We start from the raw sequence: 14485 nt of genomic DNA on the forward strand, positions 1-14485 counted from the left end.
GACAGTAGCTGACAAGAAGAAGAGACCTTGTGCTCATTTTCATAATACCACACCATATCCCCGTTCCTTGGAGTGCCTTTTTCGCCAAAGGCAAATTAACTGGTCTACAAATTATTTTGTATTTTCTCGGGAATTGACCCGGTCAAGTTCTGAAACAGGAGAACGAAAATATGATATTAAATTTAACCATCAGTACAAAATGGGTTCGAAAAAAAATTACCCAGGCTGAATGCTCCACACTAACAAGGGACTTTGTTTTAGTAAGTGTTTTACGGCACTTGCAACAAAGGTCATAATAGAAGTACCGAAGATTAGATGAGTTACAAGAGAGTAACAAACACAAAAAAAGAAGTAGGGGAGGAGATAAAAGACGATAGATGTTTGATAGAAAAGAAGAAGCAAACCACATCAGAGCACCCGCCAACCAACCACAACAAGGGACTTGACAGAAGAAATTTTATGGTCGCCATAAAGGTAAAGCACACTTGATGGACTCCGGTTATCTCCTTTCAATGAGCAGACCCGGGATTTCGGCATGAACGTTAGTAAATGAGGTACCATAACAGAAATAAATTGGTCAGTCCGTGTGACAGAAGAACAAAGTTTTTTTTTTCAAGTTGTAATAAGAGTATTACAGCACTTGCAACACAATTAGGTAATATATTATAAATGCCGAAGATTAGAGGCATTACAACAGAGTAGCACCAAAAAAAAAGAAAGAGGACAGATAAGGAGAACAGATGTCCGATAGGAAAGAAGGAGCAAACCACACCAGAGCACCTTATAGCTTAAGTAAGAGTTTTACAGCACTTGCAACACAATCGAAGATTAGAAGTGCTATAAGAGAGTAACAAACATAAAAAAGGAGAGATCAGGACGATAGATGTTCGATAGGAAAGAAGGAGCAAACCACACATGCCAACCATCCACTTACAAGATTTGTAGAAAAAAACAACACAAAAAAGCATAATCTGTTGAAAACTTGGGTTTTATTGCCAACACCTTGTTTACAAATAAAAATGTTTCAGGCTATTCGTTAGCAGTGTCTGATAGTGATAGATAAATGGACTATACAGTTATTTTTTGGGACAGAACCAGGTCGGCTACAGACGAGAAATTACCAGTACCAAGGCAAAGACCTGAGATGGCTGTGAAGGCAATCACTGCCACCAAAGTCTCAACCTCCCTGTGAATCAAATACGCCCGCTGTACAAAACTTTCAACAATTGAAATCTCTGACATCGCATAAATGCCATCATCTCAAACTCAGACACACAAACACAACACACAGCGATACTATGACGCATTACTTACAGAATCTTGCATCTCACTCACACACAAACATAATACACAGCGACACTATTGACACATTACTTACAGAATCTTGCAAAGGAAAAAACTAGTGCAAACACAAACATACAAAAAAAAGGGAGGTAGGTGGGGAGATCTTAAAACTTTTAAAAAATCGAAGACAATTTCTTTGAATTCTAAAAACTTATCACTACGATACAACTTCTGTATCTTTTACTTTACAAGAACTGGTTTCAACAATACAACAACTGTCTATCAAGGACAGAATTTGTCCCTAGTGCTGATCCCCTCCCCTCTACAATGCCAATCGGTATAAGTGGATAATAAAGTATGGTATACATGGCATGGGTGAAATAATTCTGTCCATTATAATAATCAACTCTTTAGCAGGAGGTAATACCTCAAAACAAACATTTATCTTTGACACAACAATGACGTGAATGTAAAAAGACTATTGTGGCTTAAATACCGACTATTAACACACATTTACAACTAGAAGACCATGCATCTCGCCCCACACATACCACTCACCAAGCAAAAGAGTATTTTCTAGGCACACAAAAAACCCAAAATCTTTGCTAAGTAACACCATGACTTCAGCAACACATCACACTTACAGACTGGTGTCTATCACCTTATACTGGGCCGTCCTGCTTAGTTCCTTCGTTGGCCCAAACAGCTTCTACTGACGTGGGGCTGGGCTACTTTTCATATATATTAATTAAGCTCTGTGGGTCTTGCTCAACTGAAGAATGGGTTCCAAAGTTTGGTCTACTTCAGCTTCTTCTCATTAACATTTTGGGGACTGCACGAGTTTAAAACAACTGTACAAGAGATGACTGAGTCCAGTATGTTGTAGAAAAAACCCCAGTAGAATCACATATCACACCAGAACACACATTAACAACCTGACCTAACAGAAGGGTGATCTACAAACAACTGAAGCTAGGCATCTGACAAAAAACAACCTTCTTGGATTTCTCTCTCTCCAAGCCCTTCTCAACAAATCACCTCCATCGGAACTGCAACAGGCAACAAACTAACAAACAAAACCAAAAAACCCCACTCACACTAAAAAAACGCTGATCAGAAAACAACATGCTCACCCCAATCCGTTGCACTTTCCACCCGCACCACACACACGCACACACCAAGCTCAACACATGCAGTGAAAGACAGATAGGGCAATCGCATCAACCAGTTTCTCACATGTGATAACAATTCCAGTATTATCACAATATTTTATGTAGTACGGCACTTACACTGAGGAAATCTGAGGTTGGGAGACGATTTTGTTTTTGGTTGTTTTTTAATTTAATGTTGGTTTTTTTGTTTGTTTGTTAATGAAGGTGTTTATACACCTCCAAAAACATTTTAGATCATTTAGGAAGAGACAGGCTTTGACCCTGTAAACCAGGGCTCACCAAAGCTGAGAGGGATACAACATCCCAGCAGAAAGACTGGGATACTAGATGAAAATTCATCTCACACGAGAAATGAAATCAGTGTCTTCTTTATGTGACACCGAAGCGAGTGTTATCATTTAACACATGGCTCTGGATACTCAAAATAGAGTTTCAAGCAGGGGAGGTTTACATTCAACAGTTCACCACAGAAAATAAGAAGTGGCTTTTGGGAGTTCTGTCTACAGTAAAATTGTACATCATTTCAGCAGAACAAAGGATGAAACTAAATAACAAGTCTTTACAACAAAGGTGGTCTTCCTCTCCATCTTCTACCACAACCACACACAAACATCAAACCTTTTAGAACAGAATTTTTCTTCCAATAATCTCCCTCAACACAAAAAGCTCTGTCAACAAAAGGTTACAGACATAATATTAGGAAAGAAGTTACGCCAGTACCGAAGAAAACCAAAAATTGATCCTTTTAGCTTTCTGAAGCTATCATGTACATATCTACATCAAACGTTTCACAGAATCCACTGCCACGAGACATGTATTTTTCAGTGTACACTACCAAGAGATGAGCCTTTCCTCCGTGGTTTCTGCTACCTAGACCTCGGCACCACACACGACTGTCCCACTACTTGAGCTCCAAGTGTGCTGTTCCCATTGGCTGGTGGGCCAACACACTGGGACAGGGCGGAGTGCTCGGTGCCCACAACACAAAACACGAGGAAAGCGCATCTCCTTGGTCTTGCTACCAACAAGGTTTCCTAGGCTAAATTAGAAAGTCTTTAACCTGTATGATGTCTATAAAAAAAGAACTATTCGATGCAGTAAAACGAGGGGGAAAAGAGAATGGAGGAGCCATCTAGAGTCCAACTCCATTTAGTTTCAAAGTAATGGTGGCTTAAAGCTATATCATGTCCTAAGGTTTCGGCCCTTTGACATGGGGTCACAAGAAAATGCATCCCTCCCCCCTAAAAAAAAGACATACAAGTTTTTCAGTTAAATAAAGTCATGGTGAAAAAGCTGAATGAGCAAACAAACACATCCACACAGCAAGACTCACGACTAGACAGCAGCGTACGGATAACAGACTTGCATAGAGAGGAGAGGGAGAACGCACAGTTCTCCGTGGGAAGAACTAAACATACTGACCACACAACTGCAGCACTTTCCTGAAGTGTTGTTCCTCTGAAACAAAAATCAACCCCTTCCACGACCATAGGTCACCGGGGCTGCTGAAATTTGTTCCAGCAATCATTCAACACCACCCCACACACACACCCCCAACAAACAATTCAGACCATTTAGGAGGCAGGCTGCTTTCCCTTGCCTGTCACGGCTGGCTGGGGTTGCTGGGAAAAGATGCTGCATCTCAGGGAAAAAAACCCCCTAAAAACAAGGACATACTTGACAAAATTATCCCAGGAACAGAACAGAGAAATTGAATTCAAATCCTTTACAAGCATAGTGAGCAGGCCAATTTCCCTATCGCATCACAGGAATCAAAGATCTGAGGTCGCAAACGTTGATGGAACTGATGGACACTAAACTCCGAGCGAACTGGGGAGGTCGGCCCCTGACACAGAAAAGCCCAAGCCCAGGCATGCCAGTAGCCAACCAATCCTGACAACTCAAACAGAAGAAATAATTACCAAACAGAAGGAGTAACTGGTATTCTATACAATTACAACCACTGAAATTTGTCAATGCAAACTTTTTTTTACATTTAAAAGATGAATGGAAGGTTCCAAGATTAATAAAATAAAAATGCAAATGTAAAAAGTCTTGCAAATTCACAATAGGGATTAAAAATTCAGCCAAAAGAGGGAAAAAACCCAAGTAGGCTAATTCTTCCGAGCCATAGAGGTCGAGAACAGGACTTGCTTTTCTTTTTTCTTTTTCTTCTTCCCGCTTCCGGCTGGGCCGGGCGACGCCATCACTTCTGGCTCTGTGGCTGTGGAGGAAGAGAAACAGAAGAATCATCAATACAGCCAAACTACAAGTCTTTTATTTTTTTTAACACTTTGCTATCACAAGGCTCATATAGTAAAAACCCTTGCCACCAAAGGCAAAGGCATTTTGGGGAAAATCCAAAGAAACTCGGCGGTAAACATCGCCGCTGTGTGGCGGCAAAGTGTTAAAGCAAAAGTTATACTGCACTAGCAACACAAAAAGATCATAGGTGCTGAAGACTAGAGGTGTTTACGAGAAAATAACCCCAAAAAGGGAGGGTAGATAAAGAAGATAGGATTTTGATAGGAAATAAGCTAGACATGCTTGTTTGAATGTACATCAACACAATAATGACTAGTTTCGTTTGAGATAAATGAAGCAAATCCACTAACTGGTTTGAGGAAAAAGATGAACATTGACAAAATAATTATCAATTAGATTGAGGGAAACAGAAGCACATCGACACAATGACTGTCATTTAGTTTGAGGAAAAAGAAGCCCATCATCTACCGGTCTGGTGGCCTGAGCATCACTAGTTAGAAACCACACATTCTTTCAACCTCAAAAATTAAATATTCTTAAGAGTGTGACAGAGCAATCATGGTGTATCGTTAAAAAATACCCCAGAACTGAGTCATTGCTTTCCAATTCCACTTCTTTAAAAAATTTGAGAGACCCCTGATCATCGAAAGCTGCACGGAATAAACAAACTGGGAATCCCCAGGCGTTTTCAGGGAGGAGTATGAGAGGTTAGTAAGCTCAGGCTCACAATGATGTCAAGCGTTTTAGTTTTAGTAACAGTTCTACGGCACTTGGAACACAATAAGGTCATATAAGTGCCAAAGAATAGATGTATTACAAGAGAGTACCATACACAAAAAAGGAGGACAGATAAGGACGATGGATGTTTGATAGGAAAGAAGGAGCAAACCACACCAAAGCACCCGCCAATCACCCACAATGTCAAGTGTAGAATTATGTCGATGCCAAAAATATTGATTGGAATACATCCAAATTTTACTAGAATGTAATTCTACATTAGCTAAATGAACCTCGAAAACTTAAATGCTTCCCCCATTGTTAATATCAAAGCTATAGGTGGATAAAAAGGACAGAAGTCTTTTATGATTTGTTAGTCCGTCACTTGAGTTGCCCGACTGTCAAATCTGAGTAAGTCCCAAGAAAACAGGGGAAACAGTTTGGCAAGCCTGTATCTCAGAGTGAAGAAGTAGGATCTCACACACATCCTCCAACCACTAGCAGGGTCAGGATGAAAACGTTCTGAAGCCGAAGCCATACAGTAACGAAACAGCATTGCGGTCACTCTAAATCGGGGTTCATACTGAGAAGGACTCCCCCCCAAGACTTTTCCAAGAGTTTTTAACACTAGATTTTTTTTTCCCCAAGACAAATGACGAGTCATTTCGGAAGAAAATCTCTTATGAATACCAAAATCAAGGCTGCAACGCTTGTTCTAATTAACGGGGGGAAAAATGTTATTTGGCAAGGAAGAAATGTGGAAACTGTCAACCCGCGACGGCCCATCTCGTCTCGTCCGCTACGCACACCGGCTGGTTTTACAAGAAGGAAATGAGAGAATTTTTGTATCTCAGCCAACCCATGTGACCAGATATTTCGTTTTTGCTCTATTCAGAATGCATAAAGTTGAGGCCTTCTGAACTTCGAGGAAATACGTTTACAATAGATCTAGTTGAAAATTTATTTTTCCCAAGACTTCTCCAAGAATTTTGCCAGTTTCCTGAAACTCCAAGAGTTTTCCAGTTCCCCAAGACCCAGAAGACAGACACAACGAAACAATATTTTTCTCACCTGCTGCCTGAAGCTTTGTGTCCAGGCTGTCAAAAGCAGCGGCCATGGAAGCATTGTAGCTTGGTGCGGGGTGACCTTCACCATCACTGTCGTCCGCATTGGGAGACTTGGCGATGACGGGCGTAGGCTGTGACTCGGAGACAGAGCGCCAGCGCTGTACAGTCGGCCACGCCCCTGCCCCGGCAATCTGAGGAGAAATGAGTTGGTGAAAACACAATGGTAACAAAACTGACTGATAAACATTTCACATCCCCCGTCGTTATAATTTAGATCAGTCAGAAGGCTGGCTGCATCCACACAGCCTGTTGGCACCAACTCTGGTGACGATTGATTGATTGAGTAGGTGTTTAACGGCACAATCAACTCAGTTTTGGTCATAAGCGGGGTGGAAAACAACTAACAGCCCAGTATACACAATAAAATATCTTACGTCTTCAGTGTTCAATGTCAACCCTTCCCCATAAACACTGGTATATTCATTCATCCAAGTATTAATATGTCTATACAGTACTTACATATCATTATCATGGTTGTCAATAGAAAATCAGTGAACCCAAGTCAACACTGTATTACGAGGAAAATAAAAGATAACACCGAAGCTGCTTATTTGTCCGGTAACAGACGGTAATTTAAACAAATGCACAAAGGCTAAAATCAAAATCCCAGAAGCTCAATTTACCTTAGCAAAGGACTTGGAGTCCCATGCAGAATTCCTAGGGCTCATCGGTGATCCAGACTGTGGACCCAAACCTAGGACCAAAAAAACAAAAACAAGATACGGTGAACAAGGGAGCTTACAGAGACATTCACCAATTCAGTGTTTGGGGAAAAAAACAACAAAAGACAAGTTCTGCACCGCTGTTACTCAGGACGCAACAATGACAACAAGAATGCAATATAAAATGTTTACTGCTTATGGTGTTCTCCCCCCTCAAAATTTTTTTTTTATTTTCTTTTTTTAATCAACTTCAATAATAATTATTTTAATAAACCTGCCAAGAAGTAAGGTACTTTCCAGCACTTAAGTCGTGCTTTAGAATAGCCGAGAACAACAAGTCATGTCTCAGTGAAAACATACCCCACTAAAGAGGAACAACCAACAACCCATCTACATCGAACCACCACTTTGTGATTACTTACACTAACTACAACCCATAAACACAGTAGTATTCGTTACATCACCCCTCCCCCCCCCTTCCCAACATTAAAAAAACCCACAAAAAAACACGAGAAAGAGACCAAAAGACAAACATGCTGCCCTACATACAGTATTAACTCTTATCCTGCGTCTGTGCCCAGATGCGTATCTTATCAGCAACCGATTACGTCGGACTCGCCGGGCAGGCCGCCGAGGTCACTCAGTGTGTACTGTTGGTGTACAGCGCACGCGCCGGGAACGTGTGTTTTCGCCATGAATACCGCGGGAGTGTGTTAACTAATGATGAAAATAACGCTCTATCCTTCATAGCATTCTATTTATAAAGTGTTACAAACACTTGAATAACCCCCTCTCACAAGCTGATAAGACATTACGAGTAGTTACGCCCATTTGAAAAACCTTTCTGGACGCTCTTGTTGTTATGAATGACTTGAGGTTCGAAAAGGGATAATTTAGGTCAATTTCCGAATGTTTTACACTCAAATTGTTCTTTGTACCTGCACAAGGGTATTCAAAACTATTAAACAAGCTCATTTTTTATCAGGTTTATCATTTCATACAAAATCAAGCTCATTTGAAATATTTTGTATAGAAAAATGGAAGTCTTGTTTCCTGACTATCCTTTCGAGCTCCTCATGTCTAAGTGGGTCAATTTCTTCTATAATTTCATTGGACAAACATCTAGAGCTATCAACTTGGCATGTTTTGAATGAGACGTATGCCTCGATTACGAACCAACGCAGGTGGTTCTAGAAGAAGGCCACAAACGCACACAAACTCAAGCAGACTGACGCACACACACTTGACCTGCGTGAATGGGGATCCGACTCGGGACCCGAATGACACGTAAGAGGATGCGCGCTGCGCGTGCGCTGAACCAGGAGCTACACTGACTCGGGACCAGAACGCAGCGAGGTGCCGAAACAGGCTTATCGGACTACATAAACCAGGCTCCCGCAGGATGAGGGTTAAAGAACAACCCGCTTATATCGACATGACATGCTTTGAGGAGTGGATTTGATATCGATATATATATAAACTAGCTGGGCCCCTTTACGGTGAAAGGAATGATTGGTGCATTAACATCAACTGAAAGTCATTGGCTTACTATATTTACACTCAACTGGAATGGAGCAATAAATCTTGAGGGAAAAGTGACACATGTGTTTCCAAGTTGCCAAATATATAGTAGATGTATAGATTGATTCTCTATTCCGTTTTTGTGGTTACAGTACCAAAGATCGAGTGAGCAGCGCGAGGCGCACACTACACACCAGCGCAAACTTTGTTGTAGCATCCTAGTAAGGCCTATTTATGACCGCTTGCTGGGGAAAATGGAAAAGCGAGGCACTGACTCGCTGACCGTGGCACTTGCCAGCGACAGACTGAGAATGGGATGCGTAAGGGGAGTGAGCGATCGGAAGTGGGGGTAGGGAGGTGATGCCCAGTGCGCGAGATGCAGCCCAGTGCGCAAGGAAAAATTTCATAATTGGAAAATATGTTGAAATGTCAAAATGTCGATAAATCGGACTTCGATATAAGTGGATTATACTGAATAAATTTACAATTAGGCAGAAAAAGGTTTTATTTGATTGTTTTAGTAAGAGTTTTAGGACACTTGCAACACAATAAAGTCATATAAGTACCAAAAATTAGAGAGGTGTTACAGGAGAGAAACAAACACAGAAAGGGAAGAGAGATCAGTACGACATATTGTTCGAAAGGAAAAAACGACCAGACCACACTAAAGCACCAGCCAACCACCCACAAAGAGTTTTTAAATAAGTTTAGTACCAGCAGCAGCAGCTTCTTGGCCATCATAGGTAGAAGACGATGATGCCTCCTCCGCGGTCCACTGAGAGCTTGACGAGCGTTCAAAGGTGTCAGAGGTCGACTCTGTTGTGTCTTCCTCACCCTGAGAACCCGGTTTTGCTGTCGAGGTGCTTAGGTGGGACGGGAACTGGCGCTGACTGTCCAGCCGCAGATTCACGTCCGGGTCTGGAAATACAAAGTACTCATGAAATCGCACAGCAGAAAGCGCTATAAGCAATCGTCTAACCAGACCTCGTGTACCTTGCTGTGGCAGCCTCCACAAATCAATTTATGAGCACACGATAATGAGAAACAAATCAAATATGTCGACTGCTTGGGGTAAGACTCCGCCATACGCCATTTTAAATTACTTTTTAAGATGTGATGTCTTTCCGTTGTAATGTGCATTGAGCATCTTTTAGAAAATAGAAATGCGCAGTACAAATGCTATTTATTATTATTATTTTGGAAAGTTATGTACGAAAGAGTCTTGCAATGAGCAGCCAAAGTAAAAATTACAAACCAACCTCAACCCATGCCCATTATCTAATGTGCCAATAAACTAATATGGTTCTGCTATGCCTAACCTGCTCTAAAACAAGAACACAAATCAGAACCATTGTTCGCAAGACAGAGCAATGACTTACTCCACTTTTTTTTGGTTTTAGTAAGAGTTTTACTGCACTTGCGACACAATAAGGTCATATAAGTGCCGAAGAATAGATGTTACAAGAGTGTAACGTACACAAAAAAGAAGAAGAGATAAGGAGGATAGGTGTTTGACAGGAAAGATTTGATCAACAAAAGCACTGTAACCATAACAAATGAAAATGCCAATGAGAATTGAAAATTGTACAGAAAACTTCTATTGCTCTATGAAAGTACTTACAAATGCCATGCGCTTTCTTGTGCTCTAGCTCCAACTCCTTGGCTCTTCTCTTCTCCTCTCTGGCTTTCTTTTGCCTATCCTTGCGAAGAGCTTCAATCTCCCCTGAAATGGATACAGTAAGATGTATGGCTTCAAAGACCCTGAAAAGACTATATGGCTATCAAACAAGTGGTATCTGCCATATGACAGATCAAAATCGGGGAAAAGTCCTGAAAACTCCCGTAACAAATTAAGTTCCAGAAAAAGGGTTTCAAACCAGATACATAGGCACTGCTGTGCCGGATGATATCTGCTAAATAAACAGCCCGCCCAGGAAACAGTGAGATTTCAAAGTATGAAACCACAGCATAAATAAACATACACAATTGTGCAGGGATTATTAGTAAAGCTGCCAACGAAACAAAAAATAAATAAATATGATTCTTCCATGCGAGTTTTCAGGAGGCAAATACTCAAAATTTGTAATGCCTAATCCTTTCTTTGTACCGTACAATTTTACTTCATGACAAACAACAGACAACAAAAAGTCACTGTTAGAATTAGTATGGGTCTGGGGACCACCACCATATAAAACAAAAGAAAATAAAATGTAGGAGGTATCTTCTATTCACAGGCCCCACTGTTCAGAAACCCGGGAACAAAGAACTAAGACATACTTCTGACCAAATAAGCACACAGTTATTCTCTATACTTAACTCATATTTTGTTTACATTTACATTAAAATTGTACAAAATCCAGTTTCCATTACATGACCTAAGTATAACTGCTACAACTGTATAGTATGAGACAGAACTGAAATAATGCTCCTATTTTTAACACTGCATGGTAACTCAGAGACAAAACCTCTAAATCCAAGATCTATTTCCATTAAAACAAAGCCATGTCAGTGGAGGGCCTTGATATTGAAAACTTCCCTTGAAACACAAAGTTCACAATTGTCACTTCGCTAATCCAATCATGAATTTAGCTTTATTGTCCAGCATTAAACAAACTTATTTACAGCAAAAACAACATTGCTAGAAAAAGAAAGAAAAAAATGAGACAAAACAATACGGAAGCTGCTTACCTCTAAACATCTTCAGAGTCTCCTTGCTAACCAGTGGTTGTTTCAAATTCAACTCCACCACGTGGAACTCACAGGTCAGTGGGATGTGGTTCAAATAACGCAGCCGCTTCCGCACATCCTAAACAAACGAAAGAAGTCACAAAATTTATTTCAAGATGCTTTCCCACTGAAAAAACAGGACAGGAACATTACAAAATAAACACAACTAGGGCCTGCCTGTAAAGGACTTAAAAAGTAAGCTTTTCCTTCCTATTGGGTACTGCAGGTAGACCCCAATAAAAAAAATCAAATATCTGAACATTTGAAAAACAGGAAGCATCGCAAACAATTCAACACTTGTTTCAAGAGGTAATGCTTTTAAAAAGCTGATCGAAAACCTTTTCAATCTTAATTTATCCAACCCTTTCTCACTACTCATTCTGCTGCATCTTCAACTGTATTGACTCAAAAAACCTGAACAAAAATCAGAAAAAACATACATTAACATTTAATACCACAAAGCACGCAGTTTACATTACTTTTCAACAGTAATACCAATGTTGAAGGTAGGCCAAGACAGGCCAGTGCCACAACAGTTGCAATTCCTCAAAACATATCGACACCGTGACAATAGCGATGCAGAACAAAAAAAAAAAGACTAGAAGGTGCTGACCACAGTGCTTTCTTGTACTTTCTCCATGTTTTTAAACTTTGAAAACATGATTTCTTCTCAGCTCACTCTTTGATATGAACAGTTTTCACTGATATTAAAAATGGAGATTGGACAAAACAGCACTGAGGTCGTGAGGTGCTGACCACACACCACAGTGCCGCCTCTCCCCCTCCCATCCTCACCTCAGTCATGAACATGCGCTTGATGGCCACAATGCTGGCAGATATGGTCTCTGGGCCGTGCTCCAGACTGCCGTACTCCTGCTGCAGGCACCGAGCATTCAGCGAGTGCATGTAGATGTGCTGGCCACTGGAGGCTACACACATGACAGAGACCAAGAAAAAAAAAAGCTTTTTAAGTAATAAGATCTCAAAGAAAGAAAATGGCAAATAACAAGACTTCAAAAAGTTACTAGACAAATTGACACTATAAATCTGACATTTTTTTTCAGAGTTCTAAAAAATACAATGAAGAATGTATACTTTTGAAAAATAAAAGGGAGTACAAGGGTGTCTTTTTACTTAATACGAGATCTACACACAATCACTTTACATAAGATTAGCACACATGTTATCTAGCCACTTTTTGTATGTTTTTCAGGAAACAAGCAAAAAATAATTTAAAAAATAAAAAAACAGAACTTAAAAAAAAATTCTTATGCATAGCAGTAGAGCATACAAAGTCAAACACAACAAATACTTGAAGAAAATGTATACAACCCATCCCATGCTATCAATATGCCACTCTTCGCAAAGAGGGTGAATACGCTGTTAGCTCAGTATCATGCAAATACCCAACATCTCACTCCTCATTTGAATCATTTGGAGAGCTATCATACCCATCGGAGCTGGATGTTAAGATAGAGGACCCAGCTACCAAACAACCAGTATACCCGGAAAAGGGCCTAATCCTTAACACTACCCAACTCAAAATGCTGTAATTCTAATTGGGAAAAAAAAAAGTTACCCAAACTCCAGGGCCTGGCCTCAAACTATCACATTGTGTTAAATGTAGCCCTAGCTAAAACCACCTCCACACACAAAAGAGGCCACTCACCCTGGTAGAAATAGTAGGTGTCCTTAGTTCGGGTGGGCTGCACTCTCTTGGCCTGCGGTGGCGCCTCGGCGTGGGGAAGCTCCAGGTTGTCGAAGACTTCGTCTGTCGACACAGCCACCTGGGACACAAGGTGGTCCTCCAGGAGAGGGAACGGGTTCACCGGCGAGCCACACGGGAGCGAACCCTCGCTGTCTCCCCTCTCGCGAGCGCTGGTCGCATCTATTTTTGGTAGCGGCGGTGGCAAAACTTCCGCCCCAAGTGTGGGTGCAGAGTCCGGAAGGGCTCCACCAGTGTCATCTCCTTTCTGACTAGTTTCTCCGTCTGCTGCGGCGGCCGGTAGCGACGCCAACGACTCTGCCACAGGGGTAAACTTGGTGTCCTCAGTTTCTATGCCCTCTTTCAAACCTTCCAGGGAGAAGATGGCACCGTCCGACCTGTCCAGTGATGCCATGCTGCCTTCCATCTCTGTGTCCTCTGGGTGGCTTAAGGCAGAGACGTTGAGGAAGCTCGAGTCCTCCAGCATATCCTCAAAGGCGTCGGAATATTTCGTAATCTGAAACAGACAATATCATCCAAAATAAACACCCTTCTGCATCTAAAATTTGATGTTTTTTGGTTGTTTTTTTAATAAAGACCCAACCAGATACAATGAATATTAAGTGCTGAGAAAAAGACCAGGTGGAAACCAACACAGCGAGAGCAAAAGGGGAAAAGAAAAACAATCAAAAGGCATTTTCATTTACTCAAGATAATGCAAAGTGGTACACCTGAATTTTTTTCTCCCTATAAACATTAAGACATTTGTAGGGGGGAAAACCCCCCACTTCCATCCCTTTAAAGGGAGGGGGGACTCCACCCTTGGAGACCTAAGAACTTCAACCTGCCACAAAGTCAGAGATGCCAACCACAGAAAACCGAAATGAGTATTGGGAAACATGAAAATGTGTATTTTCAGGGGAAAATGTGTATTCCCCACGGCCGACCGACTAACCAGTAATAGTACAATGTTCAGGGTGTCCAGCAATATTTCCTGAAAATAAATTACTAGCTCACCAGCTCGAAAAAGGGAGCACACACGCGTACATTATACAGGTATCCATTCAACAACATGTCAGTGTTCAATGTCGTACTGGGGTCTTGTTTGACTTAGTCTATTTTCCTCTCATTAATATATAAAAAATAAATCCTGCTTTGAGAGTTCGGAAGGGCCTAGAACAAGAACTTCGACTATCAAGAACCAGTCTGGGTGTCATGATTCATATTATGAACTGACAGAATCAAATTATTGCTCAAACTCAGAGAAAAGCAATAACTTGAATGGCTCAAGTAGACCCATGCACC

At 41.1% G+C, this 14485-nt stretch overlaps 1 protein-coding gene across 3 annotated transcripts in view; it reads right to left on the minus strand.

Moving 5' to 3' along the window:
* Positions 1-14485, minus strand: part of LOC101858460 (RING finger protein 10) — a 24662-nt gene that overhangs the window by 727 nt on the left and 9450 nt on the right. For 2 of the 3 annotated variants that reach the window (XM_005112526.2, XM_013090500.1), the window contains exons 9-16: positions 13145-13697; positions 12271-12404; positions 11437-11554; positions 10370-10471; positions 9463-9666; positions 7189-7259; positions 6510-6696; positions 970-4680 (exon numbers count right to left, since the gene is read on the minus strand). In XM_005112526.2, the coding sequence (XP_005112583.1) occupies positions 4571-4680; positions 6510-6696; positions 7189-7259; positions 9463-9666; positions 10370-10471; positions 11437-11554; positions 12271-12404; positions 13145-13697 (1479 nt within the window). In that variant the 3' untranslated portion in view covers positions 970-4570. Of the gene's footprint in view, positions 1-969; positions 4681-6509; positions 6697-7188; positions 7260-9462; positions 9667-10369; positions 10472-11436; positions 11555-12270; positions 12405-13144; positions 13698-14485 lie in introns of those variants that run through there. The other variant, XR_004859399.1, reaches the window with a different exon arrangement.

The sequence above is a fragment of the Aplysia californica genome, unplaced genomic scaffold (genome assembly GCF_000002075.1).
Source record: "Aplysia californica isolate F4 #8 unplaced genomic scaffold, AplCal3.0 scaffold01306, whole genome shotgun sequence".
Classification (NCBI taxonomy): Eukaryota; Metazoa; Mollusca; class Gastropoda; order Aplysiida; family Aplysiidae; genus Aplysia; species Aplysia californica.